The 16,884-nt window shown below is 37.7% G+C and overlaps 1 protein-coding gene across 1 annotated transcript in view; it reads left to right on the top strand.

The window, feature by feature from the left end:
• Positions 1-16,884, top strand: part of LOC126249701 (rho GTPase-activating protein 100F) — a 405,508-nt gene that overhangs the window by 289,060 nt on the left and 99,564 nt on the right. The window contains exon 14 of the mRNA XM_049951380.1: positions 1,144-1,263. Coding sequence (XP_049807337.1) covers positions 1,144-1,263 — 120 coding nt within the window. The remainder of the gene's footprint in view (positions 1-1,143; positions 1,264-16,884) is intronic.

Here is a 16,884-nt window from a genome sequence, read left to right as displayed (position 1 = left end):
AGATGCAGTATTTTGCCATATACATGTCTTCAATTATACAGACACATATGTAATGTGTGGTTGGGAATAATGCAGATCAGATTCCTGCACAATGTGACAAACATCAGGTAAAATTCATGGCTTCTCAGCAGTACCAGCTCATGAAGATGCTACTTTAAAAAAGATCCCATTCTTTTCATAATCATTTTAAGACAGTAATATATAATGAAAGACAGCATATTTCTTATTTGGCCAGTACTTATGGACAGCTGGTCACTGACTTCAAAACTTCTGATGAAGAAATATGGTAATTCCTAGCAGAAAAAGAAGTAAATGAGTAATATTTAGAAAAATAAAGGTAGCACACAAAAGTAGCTAGGTTCCAGAGCTCTAGAAAATATTATAACTCAATCTGTGGACATATAAATAACTCAGTAAATAAAATATGTGGTTCCACATAGGCAGGTTTGGAAAACGTCATGATAATAATCAACATTTGGGTATTACATTTTGTTATGCATTTCAAATTATGTACCTTTTCATTCTTGAATGTATAGTCCATGATATTATCTTTCCTTTATTTGTTGGTTTAGAATATTCCACTTTTATGCGACACTACCCTTAACAGTCCTGTAAATATTCACAATAAAATTAATGTGAAAGTTTTTATACACTACTCCAGAACAAAGAAAATTATGGCCCAATGGTTAATACCAAAGAAATAAAGAGGAATGTATTAAATAATATTCACTACAAACATATCATGAATGTTCAGAAAAGAGGGAGAATGCAAAAAGAGTAATGCCAACTCAGTCATTTGATAATCATCAGCTTATTTTTCCTCATTTGTAAGTAATTATTGATTAATCATTCCATTAATTCATCACAGCAAACTTTATTTAATTCCCTTCTTTAAATTAAAAAAGAAAACTTTAATGTATACAATGAGACTTGTCTACATGGCACTACATATAACGAATACAGTTTAACGCAGTCCTAAAATATGAAGTGCTGTAGTAACAAAAAAATATAACATTTAGTAGTGTCTGCAAAAATATTAATCTTAAATATGTAACCAGAATGAGTTGTGTAATTAATCATTTATGAGTAATTACCTGTTTTTTTCTTGCCTTCAATTCATTTTCCATCCCTTTTGCAATACAGGCTTGTACAGATTATGTGGTTCAGCTAGTAAGAAGAGGATACTCAGAGAAGCATTTGAACGCAATGCCAGAACAGTAGATCTGTCACCTGACAATGTTCCTGATATTAATGTCATTACAGGTAAGAAGTTACTTTTATAAATAGTCAATTAGAAGTTTTTATTTATTTATTTTTTTATTTTTATTTTATGGATATACTAGCACTACATAAATGTCTCATAAACTAATTGTATACTATTAATGGATATAGTGCCCTTTAAGAAACCTCACCTCTGGGAAACAGTTTTGTTGTAGCTTCTCTACTACTGTTTTTGTATTAGCTCTTTTTATAGGGTGCAGTTTTACAAATGTTTAAAAGTTATTCAGTATTCTACAAAAATGTTTTCAATTCCTGTTTGAATAAGCAAATGACATAATAAGTCAACAGCTACTAACTCTCATGGTGTTCTAGATAATGTAGAATGCACTATGCTCTCTATGGGAACTATTAAAGCTCTAACCCCTGTCTTTTATCGAAAGCCACTAATCTTTCTCACATCTTCCTCCATAAGTTTTTTAACATCACTGTTTTCCATAATTTTGCAATTATTTTTCTGGGTTCATAAGTCCTGTAACTTCTGTGTAAACAATCAGTTACTTGTCAGCATGTTGCTGAGGGAAGCATAATTTCCACTCTCGGGTATCCAAAATTTTATTCCTAACTAATAAGCCTTTTCAAACAGTTTTATATTAACTAGCCATTGGAAAATCAATAGAATTGTAAAATTACTTAATTTTTCTAATATTTTCATCTTAATTTTGTTTCCTTTGCCTTCACTGCCATATTGTCATGTTGTAACTACAATTGAGTCCAAATCTGAAAACCGGGTCATTAATGAATTACGACATTAGTGCTGAAAGCATATTTTTGTAGACACCAACCTACAGACATAATAGATCTTACTCCTGGATGGAGACTATTGCTATTTATATAAATATTGAATATTCCATAATACCAAACAATAAATTCTGAGAACATTCCAGCAGTGATAAACACTAAATAAAAAATAATTACTGGTGGTTGTGTTTGAACTGGCAACCCACAGCAAATGAACCAGCAATGTTAAAGGCTATGCCATGCTGCATGCAACACAACTCACAGCATTGCTCCTTCTCCTGTAGAAATGATGACTTGCTGTTTCAGAAGTACTCAGTGGAGCCAACTGCAGCACATTGAATCTAGATTATGTCAATGGTCCTCTGTATGGCAGCACTCGTGGATCCTCATGTTCTAGTTGTGTCATCACATGCTCTTCACCATGATTAGCATTGGGGGTAGCCCCTCATACTGAAGCTTTGTGATCTTTGCGTGGGTCTTCAGTTGCCTCAAACAGGAACTCCTATTCATTGATGAGTGCCTAAGGATTGTAGTATGACTCCATAAGGAGGACATGGTTGCTGTCTCTGCACTTTCGTCTTCTCAGTGAAGGTTTATACTTCTCAACTTCAACTGTGAAGTCAGACAAGTGATGAAAGAGATGATACAGCACAAAGTAGCATTTCAGTAACTTTTTGATAGTTCTACTTTTTGCACAGGCATAAAAATCTATACCAGGTCTCTTAAGATGTGTTTCACTGGCTGGTGCATGGTGTTACAGCACTGTAGGTCCTCCTCTCAGGTATCCAGGGTAAGTATGTGAGCCAGCTCTTTGCTTCTTCAGCTCTGATGATTAAGTGTTTCATGTAGTCATCCTGAGTATCATCTGGTTGAAATGTGAACAGTGTATCCACTGTTGTTAGAGCATCACAGCTGTGAAGCGTATTGTACACAAGTGTCATGCTGGGCAGTTTTGTATCCCATTCTCTATATTCACCATTGATTACATCAATACTATATCTGCTATTGTTCTATTAAAGTGTTATGTAACGTCACTTATCTTGTGTAGCAGGCAGTTGTCATACTGTAGCTAATGTTGCAACTTGTTACCTCTGATACTAGTATTGACTGGAAAACTCTTCCATGATCAGAAATCATCACACATGGTGCTTTGTGCTTCAAAATGATGTCTTCTACAAGTAACCTTCCAATTTTTGGAGTTTTGGCCGTTGGAGCACCTTTGGTAAGATCAGTAGGTAACTCAGCCTTGATAACTGCATCTGATTCTGTCTAGAATCGTCACAAATCCCAGGTGACCAGATATTGGAACATCATAGAAAGACTTCAGGATAGTTGGTTGTAGTTGACCTGGGATGATGAACAACCATTTACACCCTATCAGATCATAGTTCCTTTATACCATGTTCTGTTTCTTAACTGGAATTCTTCTTCAGTTGCATCCTCCTCCTCCAGGCCCTCTATGGTTTTCAGTAGTGTTGGATCTTCTCTCCATTTAGTAGCAATATCATTGACTGCAGTAATCACTGGGATTTCATCCACACTACTGTGTTCCACTGAAGGATTCCTTGAAAAGCAGTTGGCATCCTCGTGCTTATGTCCACTTTTGTATACCACTGTGACATTGCACTCCAAAAATGATGCAGTCGTTGGGCTACATCATCCGATATAGAGATTTATGGTACATCATAATAGTGAATAGTTTGCCAAATAAATGTGGTTAGAATCTCCTGATGGCCTAAACAACTGCAATGTATTCTTTCCCAGTTGTAGACTTGGAGAGTAATATGATGTGTAAGCTGCCATCATTTCAGCACTTTCCTAATTAGCACTAGAGCTGCATTCGTCCCATAACCTCATCCGTGGAGTGAAGTTCTGTCTTGGCATTCTCATCACACAGTGCTAGATCTGGAGAAGACGTTAGTGCCTCCTTAAGGACAAGGAAAGATCCTTGTTGCATCTTGTTCCAGGAAAATTTGGTGACCCTGTGCATTAGTTCTTGCAACACATGTGCCTCCTTGCAGTAGTCCTTTATAAGTCATCAGCAGTGTGAGCACTTCCCAAGAAAACTTCTCACATCACAACTGCACCCTAGGGTTCAGATAATCTGTGACTGCTCTTATTTTATCTGGATCAGAATGGACACCATCACCATTAACTGGGTGCTCCAAAATTTTCATTTCTTGTGCAACAAAGAGACACTTTTTTGGATTTAGGTGGAGGCCTACAACATGAATACACCTTAAAGGTGCCTTTACACTAAGTTCAAAACATGTTCTGCAGCAATATACCCAACATTGTTCATGGCTAATGCTGGGCTACCAATGTTCTTAACAGGTTGGGAGCACAAAAACAGTGTTCGGTCACTGTGTTGGTACAGACCAGAGAAATACTATTTCTGGTCTTTTACCCATGAAATGCTGCTTTGCAGGGCTAGTGTTTGTTTCTTTTCTGACCTACTTCACAAACAGCAGGAACTATTTGAGATATGGCTGGCTTTGATATTTAGTATAAAGATGCAAGTTTTGATAGGCATCCTTCAGATCCTGTTGCCAGATCTGAAGAGTAACAGCATACCTTACATGAATTGCTTTTCTGAAATGTATGTCTTTTTTTTAAGAAATGGCCCTATAACACTCATTAGAATTTCAAAACTGGATGGTGACATCCTAGTCAAGTTATGAACATCAGAATCATCTTCCAGATTCAGCTCACGCTGTATGTCATTCCCGCCACATCATCTATGGTGCCAGTAAACCTCTGATTCTTTAAAGACTCAATCTCTCTTCAAACATCTGATTACTTTACAAATTAGTTACTATACTGGTAATGTGTTAAATATTTGACTTTAAGCATGTAAGCAAGAAAAAGCTTAGAAAAGGTTTGAAATTATGCTTAAAATTTGTTGGAAGATGCATAGTGCTCCCATTATCAAACAATTATTGCATATAGTTTGTGTAATTAGCACTGCATTTCAAGCAAAAGCAAAGTTTTCATGCATCTAAATGTCTTTGATGTCACATCTCTTGAACTGTGGCCTGCAAAAATTATGCGCCCTGCAACAAACTTTTGACATCGCACTAGTTGGATTGTCTGCCATACTTTGTGAACGCTTGGCTCCAAGCAGGGCCCATGGGAAATCAGTATGTTATTTAAATGGTACCCACTAAAGATCTTAACTTTGTCATGTGCTATCAAGAGCTTGCATGCACTGAAGCACACAGCCAAGAATTATTAAACTCATCTGAATAGTTATTCATTCACCATCAGAGATGGCTGCCGGCACTTGTAAAACCTGCAGTGTCACATGCTGTGACATACCTACCATGAACTATTTTTCTCGTCGGCCCAGACCTGAACTATGAGTCACACAGTGATATAATTTTGCAGGCACATTCAATTGTATATGTGGATACTTTCTGCAAACTGTGTTGTGAATAGAATCAGTAGTAAAAAAAATAATACATTAAAATGTTACGTGTGATACTGAAGTACTCCTATAATTATACAGTAAAAATGTGACAAGCAACAAACTTTTTTTCTTTTCATCATTTTAAGGGGAAGGGGGGTTGAACCAATGACAACTACATTTTTTTCTTCATCTACTTATTTCGTTGAATATTATTAATGCAGCACCACATATGATTAATTCTTGCTCTTCACCTATCATAGCATAGATTTTGATGCTAATACACAATATGAATAGTTTGGTGCTAGTTCATCATAGTAGATTATGTGAATAAATAACATAGAAATGTTTGTCACTAGTATAGACAGGCACATGAACAAAAAACATCGTTGCCAACATGTTTCTAACTTTGATGGAAAAATTTCTCAAACAATGTTGTGAACAGAAACACATTTTTACACTCACAAAGAGAGCACACAGCAATTGGATTGTTATATAATTTTTATATTTATGGTACATGAAGTTCAGAACTCAAATATCAAGCATCCAAAAAAGTTCGACAAAACTCTAAAAAATTCTCAAGAAAGTCGACATTGAAGTTTTCTGACTATCTTTTCTACACTAAATTAAGGACAAACTTTGACAACCATTGTAGCTCTGTAGTGGAGTACTCCCTTGCTACTGGGGGGACCTGCATTTATTTCCTCATAGATGTTCTCCAAGCATAAAGTACATAAAAAATTTAATTTGTAATGTTGTTTTAAACAAAGTTGATTGACAATCATTTATAAAAGAGCAGTAATTAATTGTTTATATCTAGAATTAAAACTGGATTTTTGTGTAGGATACATAATTAGAAATAAGAAGACAATTAAATATGTGTTAATTAGCATAGTTTTGAAGTATTTTATATTTAAATGATTTAGCTTTTTGAACTGAATTGAAAATAAAATAAAATAAAATAATGACCTAAACAAGACTCAATCCAGCAGCTACCATCCTGAAGCGCTACCCGTGTTTTTCCATGTTTATGTATTTTATGCCTCATGGAAATGGTTGTCAAACACACACCGTTTTTGGAAAATTTGAATCTATTGGGAATCAGACCTAAGCCCTCTACTTGATAATCGAGCACTCTATTGTGAAGACACACTACTCATCAGAAAACTGATCTTACTGCAGCATATTAAAGGTGGTTGGAAAACTTAAATGGCAATTTTCTTGAGACATTGTGAACATTGTATCTAACTGATGTGGGTAATTGATATGTGATTTCTGAACTTCATCCATCATTAGTATAATAAATTAAAAAACTCCAATTGTCATGTGGTCCCGTAGCCAGTGTAAATGCGGCTTAACACAGTTGTCAGTCAACTTAGATGTTCCTCAGAGGTCTTCAAAACAAATGACAGTGTCATCCCCACAGCAAAGGCACAGGGTCCATTTAAGGTGCCAAAGCAAGTTGTCCATAACATACTCGGAGGTGTCTGGGTTGTTCCATAGTCCAGACAGTGCAACTATCAAGCTCATGAGTGCTATCATATGTTATTAAGGAAGCCTTTCCAGGTCATCCGTGTCAACTTTGTTTTGCCAGTAGCCTGCTACATGTCCATAGTTGAGAAATATTTAGCACAGTTCAAGCAGTCTAGAGTGTCTGTGATGAGAGCAATGGGTAGACGTCTTTTTTCATGATTTTGTTCACTCATCAATAAATATGCCAGAAGTGCCATGTGCCATTCTTTTTCTTCAAGAGGACCACATGAGGACCAAGAACTCTGAGGGTTCAATGATGTCATCTTACAGCATATTCTCCACTTTCTCCTGAATTATCAACATCCTTCTCTTGCTGACATAGCTAAGTTCACATTCTGAGGATACATAAATTTACAGATATAGTAGCAAATTGTCACTGATTCGTATGATTCAAATTTGAGCAACAATGGACTGTAAATGTGTGATGTGGAATCATTGGTGAATTCATCATTGAAATATGTTTTAATGAAAAGACACTAATGTAAATATCCTCCAAGACATTATGGAAGTATTTTGTGAGAATGTACATATCATACACTTAAATGCCAAAGAAACTGGTATAGGCATGTGTATACAAATACAAATATACATAAACAGGCAGAATATGGCACTGTGGTTTGCAACACCTATATGAGACAACAAGTGTCTGGCAAAGTTGTTAGATCAATTACTGCTGCCACAATGGCAGGTTATCAAGATTTAAGTGAGTTTGAACACGATGTTATAGTCAGCGCAATGGGACACAGCATCTCCGAGGTAGCAAAGAAGTGGGTATTTTCCTATATGACTATTTCATGAGTGTACTGTGAATGTCAAGAATCCAGTAAAACATCAAATCTCCAACATCGCTGTGGTCGGAAAAATATCCTGCAAGAACAGAACCTATGATGACTGAAGAGAATCATTAAACATGACAGAAGTGTAACCCTTCTGCAAATTGCTTCAGATTTCAATGCTGGGTGATTAACAAGTGTCAGCATGTGAACCATTCAACAAATCATCATTGATATGGGCTTTCAGAGCTGAAGGCCCACTTGTTTACCCTTGATGACTGCACAACACAAAGCTTTATGCCTTGTCTGGGCCCATCAACACCAACATTGGACTGTTGATGACTGGAAACATGTTGGCTGCTCAGACAAGCCTTGTTTCAAATTGTATCGAGTGGATGGACACGTACAGGTATTGTGACAACCTTATGAATCGATGGACCCTGCACATCAGCAGGGGATTGTTCAAGCTGGTGGAGGCTCTGTAATGGAGTGGGGCATGAGCAAATGGAGTGATATGGGACCCCTAGTAGGTCTAGATACAACACCAACAGGTGACACATACATAAGCATCCTGTCTGCTCACCTGCATCGATTCATGTCCATTGTGCATTCCGATGGACTTCGGCCTCCGGCAGGACAATGTGACACCCCACACATCCAGCACTGGTACAGAGTGACTCCAGGAACACTCTTCTGAGTTTAAACACTTTCATTGGCCACCAAACCCCCTGGACATGACCATTATTGCGCATATCTGGGATGCCTTGCAACATGCTGTTCAGAAGAGATCTCCACCACTTCGTACACTTACAGATTCATGGACAGCCCTGCAGGATTCATGGTGTCAGTTCCTTCCAGCACTACTTGAGGCATTAGACGAGTCCATGCCACATCATGTTGTGGCACTTCTGCTTGCTCGCGGGGGCCCTACACGATATTAGGCAGGTGTACCAGTTTCTTTGGCTCTTCAGTTTACTGCAAACTGTGCACTTTCATGAGGTGTAATACTGCCTCTTTCAGCCAGAGGACCTGCTATCTGTGGTGTGACTTCTTAAAGGTGTTGAGAACTCCAAACTGTTAACTTCACTCTAAATAAACCCAACATATTTGAAGGTTGACAGTTGTGTGATTACACTATTATCACCAAGAAGAAACCAACAGGTAGGGTTGTGTTGATCTCAGAGGAGACTTCTCTGCCACATTAGAAGATGTGGCATTCTCTATATAAGTATTAGCTTCATAGTTGGTGAATTCAGACAGCATACCCATTCCTGATGTTGTCCTAACATCCTGTAACTTCGTTAGGCACATCAGTGTAGATGTCCTTGATCCTATTGAAAGTGAATACTTATCTACAACTACATCTACATACATACACTACAAGCCACAATATGGTGCATGGCGGAGGGTACCTTGTATCACTACTAGTCATTCCCTTTCCTGTTCCACTCACAAATGGAGCAAGGGAAAACAATTGGTTATATGCCTCCATACAAGTCTAGTTTCTCTTTTCTTGTCTTCATCGCCCTTATACAAAATGTACATTGGTAGTGGTAAAACCATTCTGCAGTCAGCCACAAATGCCGGTTCTCTAAATTATGTCAATAGTGTTTTGTGAAAAGAACATTGCCTTCAATTAAGGTAGTCCCATTTGAGTTCATGAAGCTTTTTTTTTAACACTTGCATGTTGATCAAGCCTACCAGTAACAAATCTAGCTGCACACCTCTGAATTACTTTGATGTCTCCTTTTAACCCAACGTGGTGAGAATCCCTTACACTCAAGCATTACTCAAGAATGTGTCGTACTATTGTTCTATACACAGTTTCCTTTACAGATGAGCTACACATTCCTAGAATTCTCCCAATAAAATGAAGTTAATGCTCATCTTCCCTACTACTGACCTTATATGCTCATTCCATTTCATATCTTTTGTGATGTTACATTCTAGTAACTGGGCCATACAGAATGCCTCATATCCACACATTTCCAGCCTCAACACCAATCTGAAACTTATCCAATACTACTCTCAAATTGAAAGCCATCCTTTATCCAATGAACACTGTGATGAAATCCTTAATGCATCTTCCTTCTTCGAACAGACTTTATCAGATCACCTACCTTCCCACATCCCATTCAAACCAATTTATCTTTATTGCTCCACAAAGCCTTTTGAGCTCTACATCTTGTCTATGAGTTCAATTGATTGATCAATGTATACTAAATGCAACAAAATGCATTGAGTATACTGCAACCTGAACACTACACTCCCCTTAAACTCTTCTATGTGCTAGAAAGCCTTCAATCACCCCACTGGTAACATTCTTAGACCATACTACCCAATCCCGTGCAACAATCATGCATTTCCTAACAACCTAAATAAAGCTAAAGACTTTTCATCCTATCTCTCAGATATTGTTCCAGTCCCTGATGATGACCCTTAGTTTGATTATTCCTTATTTTCTAAAATCCTTGATGCCATTGTTGCACCTTCTGCTCTTAAGTTTTAATACATTGACCACACAACACATACATATATGAAATGTATTCTCAGTAGCAAATATAGACAACCAACTATCAGCTGTATAATGAAATGTCAACAACAAAAATTTGTGTTGGGCTGGGACTCAAACCCAGAATTTCCGCTTATTGCAAGTGGTCGTCTTACTGTTTAGATTAGATTAGATTAGATTACATTTACTTTCATCCCAATTGATCCGTAGTGAGGAGGTCCTCCAGGATGTAGAGCATGTCAGAAAAACAATAATACATGACAAATATTTACAACTCAAATAAATAAGCTAATGTACCATTCCACAGGTCCCAAGTGGAATGATCGTCATTTTTTTAATGAACACTATATGAAAGAATCATTATACAAACACTAATGCACTGAATTTGAAGTAAAAAAGTTTTTTTTTCATTTATAAGGTAATAAACATGTGGTAGAACTACTATAATACTTATTTACAATGATCACATTACTGCACTGAAATGGTGCAGAAGTTAGATTGTACTTACACACACACACACACACTTATTTAAAATGAACACATTACTGTACTGAAATTGTGCAGAAGTTATATATATGGTTTACTGAGAAATTCATAAATGGAGTAGAAGTAGTTGGCCACCAACAAATCCTTTAGGCTTCTCTTAAACTGAATTTCATTGGTTGTTAAGCTTTTTATTGCTGCTGACAAGTTATTGAAAATGTGCACACCTTTTTGTACAAGAGTAAGTGACTTTAAATCCTTGTGAAGATTATTCTTATTTCTAGTATTGACTCCATGAATTGAGTTGTTTGTTTGAAAAAGTGATATATTTTTAATGACAAATTTCATTAAGGGATAAATACATTGGGAAGCAGTAGTTAGTATCACTAGTTCCCTAAACAGGCTTCTGCAGGATGTTCTTGAGTTCACACCACATATAACTCTTACTGCACATTTTTGTGCCCGGAAAACTTTAGCTTGACTTGATGAATTACCCCAAAAAATAATCCCATATTACATTATGGAATGAAAGTAAGGATAGTATGCCAGCTTTTTCATTTTTATATCCCCTACGTCTGACACAATTCGCATTGCAAATAGAGACCTGTTAAGATGCTTCAGCAGTTCTGTGGTGTGCTCCTCCCAGTTGAATTTATTATCAAGCTGTAATCCCAAGAATTTAACACTGTCCACGTCTTCTATCTGCTTGTCATCGTATGTTAGGCATATACTCGTGGGACACCCCTTACAAGTTCTGAAATGCATGTAGTGTGTTTTTTCATAGTTTATTGACAAAGAATTGGCTAGGAACCAGTGATTAATGTCCACAAATATTTTATTAGCCAATCTTTCTAAGACTACACTTGATTTGCTATTTATGGCAAAGTTTGTATCATCGGCAAACAAAACGAACTTGGCATCTGGTAATGTTTCTGATGAAAGGTCATTGATATACACAAGAAAAAGTAAGCGCCCTAAAATGGAACCTTGTGGGACCCCCACATGTAATTAGTTCCCACTTGGATGATGCCTGATAGCTTAATACATGTCTCTTTCCTAATAACACCTTTTGTTTCCTGCCAGAGATATAAGATTTGAACCATTCTGCAGCATTTCCTGTTGCACCATAATATTCTAATTTACTTAAAAAGATATTGTGATATACATAGTCAAATGCCTTTGACTGATCACAAAATATACCGGCTGCCTGCAATTTTTTGTCTAATGAGTTAAGCACATTTTCACTGTAAGTGTAAATAGCCTTCTCAATATCAGAACCCTTTAGAAATCTGAACTGTGACTTTGACAGCATGTTATTTGAGATAAGATGGTTATAAAGCCAATTGCACATTAATTTTTGTAAATTTTTTGAGAATGCTGGCAAAAGTGAATTTGGATGGAAATTTGATGCTATTTCTTTATCTCCCTTCTTAAACAGTGGATTAACTTCAGCATATTTCAACCATTCAGGAAACATTCCACTGATAAATGACTGGTTACACAGATAGTTTAATATGTTACTTAACTCAGAATCACATTCTTTAATTTTCATCATACCCACTAGATGTTTTTGATTTTAAAGATTTTATGATGGACATTATTTCTGCTGGGGTAGTGAGGGTCAAATTCGTATTATGGAAGTTACTTGAAGTGTCTGGTCTGGTATTCCATAGCAGCATCTACAGAACCTGACAACCCCATATTTTCAGTAACAGTTATAAAATGTTTGTTAAAAAGTTCTGCAACACTATACATGTCTGTCACCAATGTATTATTTACTCTTAAAGCTATTTGTCCCTTTTCACATCTGGTTCTACTGGTCTCCTCCTTCACTATATCCCATATTGTCTTTATTTTGTTCTCTGATATGACTATCTTTTCCTTGTAATATATTTGCTTTGATGTCTGTATAACAGTCTTTAATATTTTGCAGTATTTCTTGTAATGTGCTATAGCATCAACATCAGAACTGTTTCGGATTGACAGATACAGTTTTCTTTTTGTTTCACAGGATACCTCTATTCCTTGAGTAATCCATGGCTTCTGTGTAGGCTTTGCTCTAACCTTGGTTAGGCTGTCTGACATGACTCATGGCCTGACCTAAACTTCCATACATCATCAAACACATGTCTACAACCTGCACTTGTACATCCATTATGTATATTCCTATCCAGGGGAGACATTTGAATTGAAAGTCACTCAGGCACTCTGGTATCATACCACAAACATATCTTAATACACAAAACACATCACAAGACATAATACAAACATTATATGAAAAATGAAATGTACCTCCTGGTCATGACTGTATTACCTATCAGTATGTAAGAGAATGCCCACAATCCTTCCTACAAATCCTTGTCAATGTTTATAATCCAATCTTTCACACAAGCTACTATCTTTAGGTGTGGGAAATTTCCTATATCCTACATTTTGCTAAACTCAACAATTCTGCCAGTGACAGCTCCTCCTATCAACTATCAGCCTCATAGCAATGTTAGTAAGGTCTTCAAATCTATCCTCTCCTAAGCATACATTAGTACCAAAACTAGCAACTACCTCTCACTATCAACCTGTGTAGCTTTCATTCCAACTTTTTCTTTGACTACCAGCTCTTGTATGTTATCCATCTCCCATCCCACCAACTCAATTATCATAGATCTGCATCTTTGTGGTCTTTGACTTGAGAAAGCATATGGCTGTGTTGGCATTACGGTCTCAATTTCAGACTTAAGATGTATTTACCTAAAATAAACTCTGTTTACTTTATTACATATTTTCCAACCAACCATCCATTCTACGTAATCACAAACAACACTAGTTTTCACATCTCCCAATCCACTGCAATACATCAATAATATTGCCTACCTTTCGGTGTACTGAATGCTCCAGAAACTCCACTGATCCTTTCAACTCTGACTTAACCAGTTTACCTATTTGTGCATTAAGTGTCTCCTTAAAACCAAACTTTCCAGACACAGGCAATAATTATTACAATGACTCATCCACAGCTTCCCTCACATGACTTCTCCCTCAAGGACCATCTACAACCATCCTATCCACTCAACTCTCACACTAAGATACCTCAGAAGAGATCTTCACCACAAGCTAAGATGGAAACCACACATACTAACCAACCAACAAAATGCCCATGATAGACTAAAGATAGTCCCCTGGATAGGAATATACATAATGGATGTACAAGTGCAGGTTGTAGACATGTGTTTGATGATGTATGGAAGTTTAGGTCAGGCCATGAGTCATGTCAGACAGCCTAACCAAGGTTAGAGCAAAGCCTACACAGAAGCCATGGATTACTCAAGGAATAGAGGTATCCTGTGCATAAGGGGATTGCATCCCTCCGTCATGCTTCACACTTAGAAAGCCTTAATCTGGTCAGTCCTCTTTTATGCCCATGTTGCTTGGATTTTTGCTTCACCAAAATTTTACCACTCCTTCCAAATCCTTGAAGGGAATGCTGTCTTCCTCACTTTCCAAATCTGTCAACAAACTCTTGCTAGGATTGTGTATGAGTTTATTAATTTCTCCTATCTCCTATCTCACAGTCTATCTCAGGGTCAGTTTGTTAGTTTCAAGTTCCATGGATCATTTTTTGCATGATAAATCAAAATGACGTGGAACAACTCATTTTATATTCACATCACAAATTAACTTGTAAATATGGTTACTTGCTGAATATTTATAAGTTTTTCATTAATTATTACACTCTCAGACAAAAAAGGGACACATCAGGTAGGGTTTATCTGAATGGGATGAAAATCAGGAAATGTGATTTACATTTACACAAAAACAAATAATTGCAATTTCAGAGCAATAGGATATTTTATTCAAGAGAAAGAGCTTCACAAACTGAGCAAGTCAGTAATGCATTGTTGCACCTTTGGTGTTTATGTATTCAGCTTGGCATTAATTGACAGAGTTGATGGATGTCACCCTGAGGGATATCGTGCTAAATTGTGTCCAATTGCCATGTTAGATCACCAAAATCCTGAGATGGCTGAGGCCCCTGCCCATAATTCTCCTAACATTCTCAGCTGGTGAGAGATCTGGTGATATTGCTGGCTAAGTTAGGATTTGGTAATCATGACTGCGCGATGTAGAAACTCTCACAATGTTCAGGAGGCATTATGTTGCTGAAATGTAAACCCAGGATAGCTTGTCATGAAGGGCAACAAAACATTGCATAGAATATCATTATTGTACTGCTGTGCTGTAAGGCTGCCAAATATGGCAACCAAAGCAGTCCTGATATGAAAAGAAATGGCGCCCAGATCATCATTCCTGGCTGGGCATCTCCAGAGACATCTTCAATGGTCATCAGGGCTCTGTGTGAGGAGGGACTCATCATTAAAGACAATTCTACTTCAGTCAGAGAGATGCCAGACCAAAGACATGTCTGGAGACAACCTGGACAGTGGTAGGATACCAACATGACTATCACCCTCCATACAGCCCAACAACCATGAATGACGGTCTGGGATGCCATTTCTTTTTATAGCCATACTTCTTTGGTTGTCATCCACAGCAGCCTTACAGCTCAGTGGCACAGTGACAATATTTTATGCCCCATTTTGCTGCCTTTCATGGCAAGCTGTCCTGGGCTTACATTTCAGCAAGATAATGCCTGCCTGCAACCGACAAGAGTTTCTATGCCATTTGTCTTCCTGGTTGCTAAACTTACCTTGGCCAACAAGATCTCTGTATCTCTCCCGAACTGAGATCATTTGGAGCATTGTGGACAGGACCCTCCAACCATCCCAGGATTTTGAGAGTCTAAGGTGGCAACTGGACAGAACTTTTCACAATATCCCTCTGAAGGACATCAAACAACTCTATGAATCAATGCCATGCTGAATAACTGCTTGCAATCCATGTGATAGTTACATAATTTTTTTAAAAATTGATTTTTAGAGCAAATTATTATGACCTTCTTTTGGAAGTCAGTTTTAATTTGTTACCCTGTACACCAATATCCTCATTCCCAAGGCACTGCCACAGTCGAACACTACTTCTCCCAATAACATACCAACTCTAGACCCACAACATCACATCACTGAGCAGCAGATAGGTACATTTACAAGTAGATTAAGGTATCAAAGTCCTCCTTTAAATTTATAAAAACACATTCACGTTCATACACACACAGCTCCCACATGCATGGCCTCCCACAGCCATGGGCTCCACCTGGCAGTGTTATATGGAAACTTATTGGTGGGCCATCTAGAGGAACCTTTCCAAGCCACTCAGTATCCTAAAGCCATAGTCCAGCTCAGTTCATCCCATCTGTCCTCAGACTCAACACGTTCTCTCTCATCCACTTCACCTGATCTCCTTCAACCCATCATGTCACTTTCCTGGATATGAAGTTACACATCTCCAATTGCTCTATTAAAACTTTTGCCCATAAGAAGCCCACTAACCATCAGCAGTGACACCCTTTTGATAACTGTTAACCCTTCTATGATAAAAAGTCCTTACAATATTGTATGGCCACCCATGGGCAGCACATCGTAGTGACTAGTAATCCTTTGGCATCATGTTGAAGGTCTTATTAAGACCTTCACAGACAGGTGGTCCCCTTGAAAGCTAGTCTGCAAAACAGATCATTCCAACCATATCCACATATGCCAGTAATTGCCCAACCATGCTCAAAAACTAGCTGCAAATGAATAACCTCATCATTATCCAGTATCATTCTGTCCCATCACAGGCATACCTTATACCACTGGACACAGGGCAGCTATGAATCAGTCAGATCATATATCAGCTCTGCTGTAACCTTACACATTCAGTTATGTGTGCATAACCACTGACTAGCTGTCCACCTAAATGAAATGAATGGCTGCCACCCAACTGTGACCAAGAGCAGTGTTGACCACACAGTGGCAGAACACTACTGACTACAGTATTCTTACTTGAGTTCTGTGGCTGTTTCAAAACATTTGAGATCTTATTCAACCCTTCTCCCCCTCCCCCCTCCCTCCAATTACCAACACCAGTTTCTCTAAGTTACATTGAAGGGAATTAAGGACTTTTCTTATAACACATCCTTGATCTTCACTGACCCCTGCCCCACATGCACCTCCACATCTGTCTTCATGCACCCCTCTCCCCACCCCCTCCCCACTTAACTCTCA

The sequence above is a fragment of the Schistocerca nitens genome, chromosome 3 (assembly GCF_023898315.1).
Source record: "Schistocerca nitens isolate TAMUIC-IGC-003100 chromosome 3, iqSchNite1.1, whole genome shotgun sequence".
In the NCBI taxonomy this organism is placed as follows: domain Eukaryota; kingdom Metazoa; phylum Arthropoda; class Insecta; order Orthoptera; family Acrididae; genus Schistocerca; species Schistocerca nitens.
The sequence above is the reverse complement of the archived record's forward strand: the minus strand, read 5'-3'. Positions and strand labels throughout refer to the sequence as shown.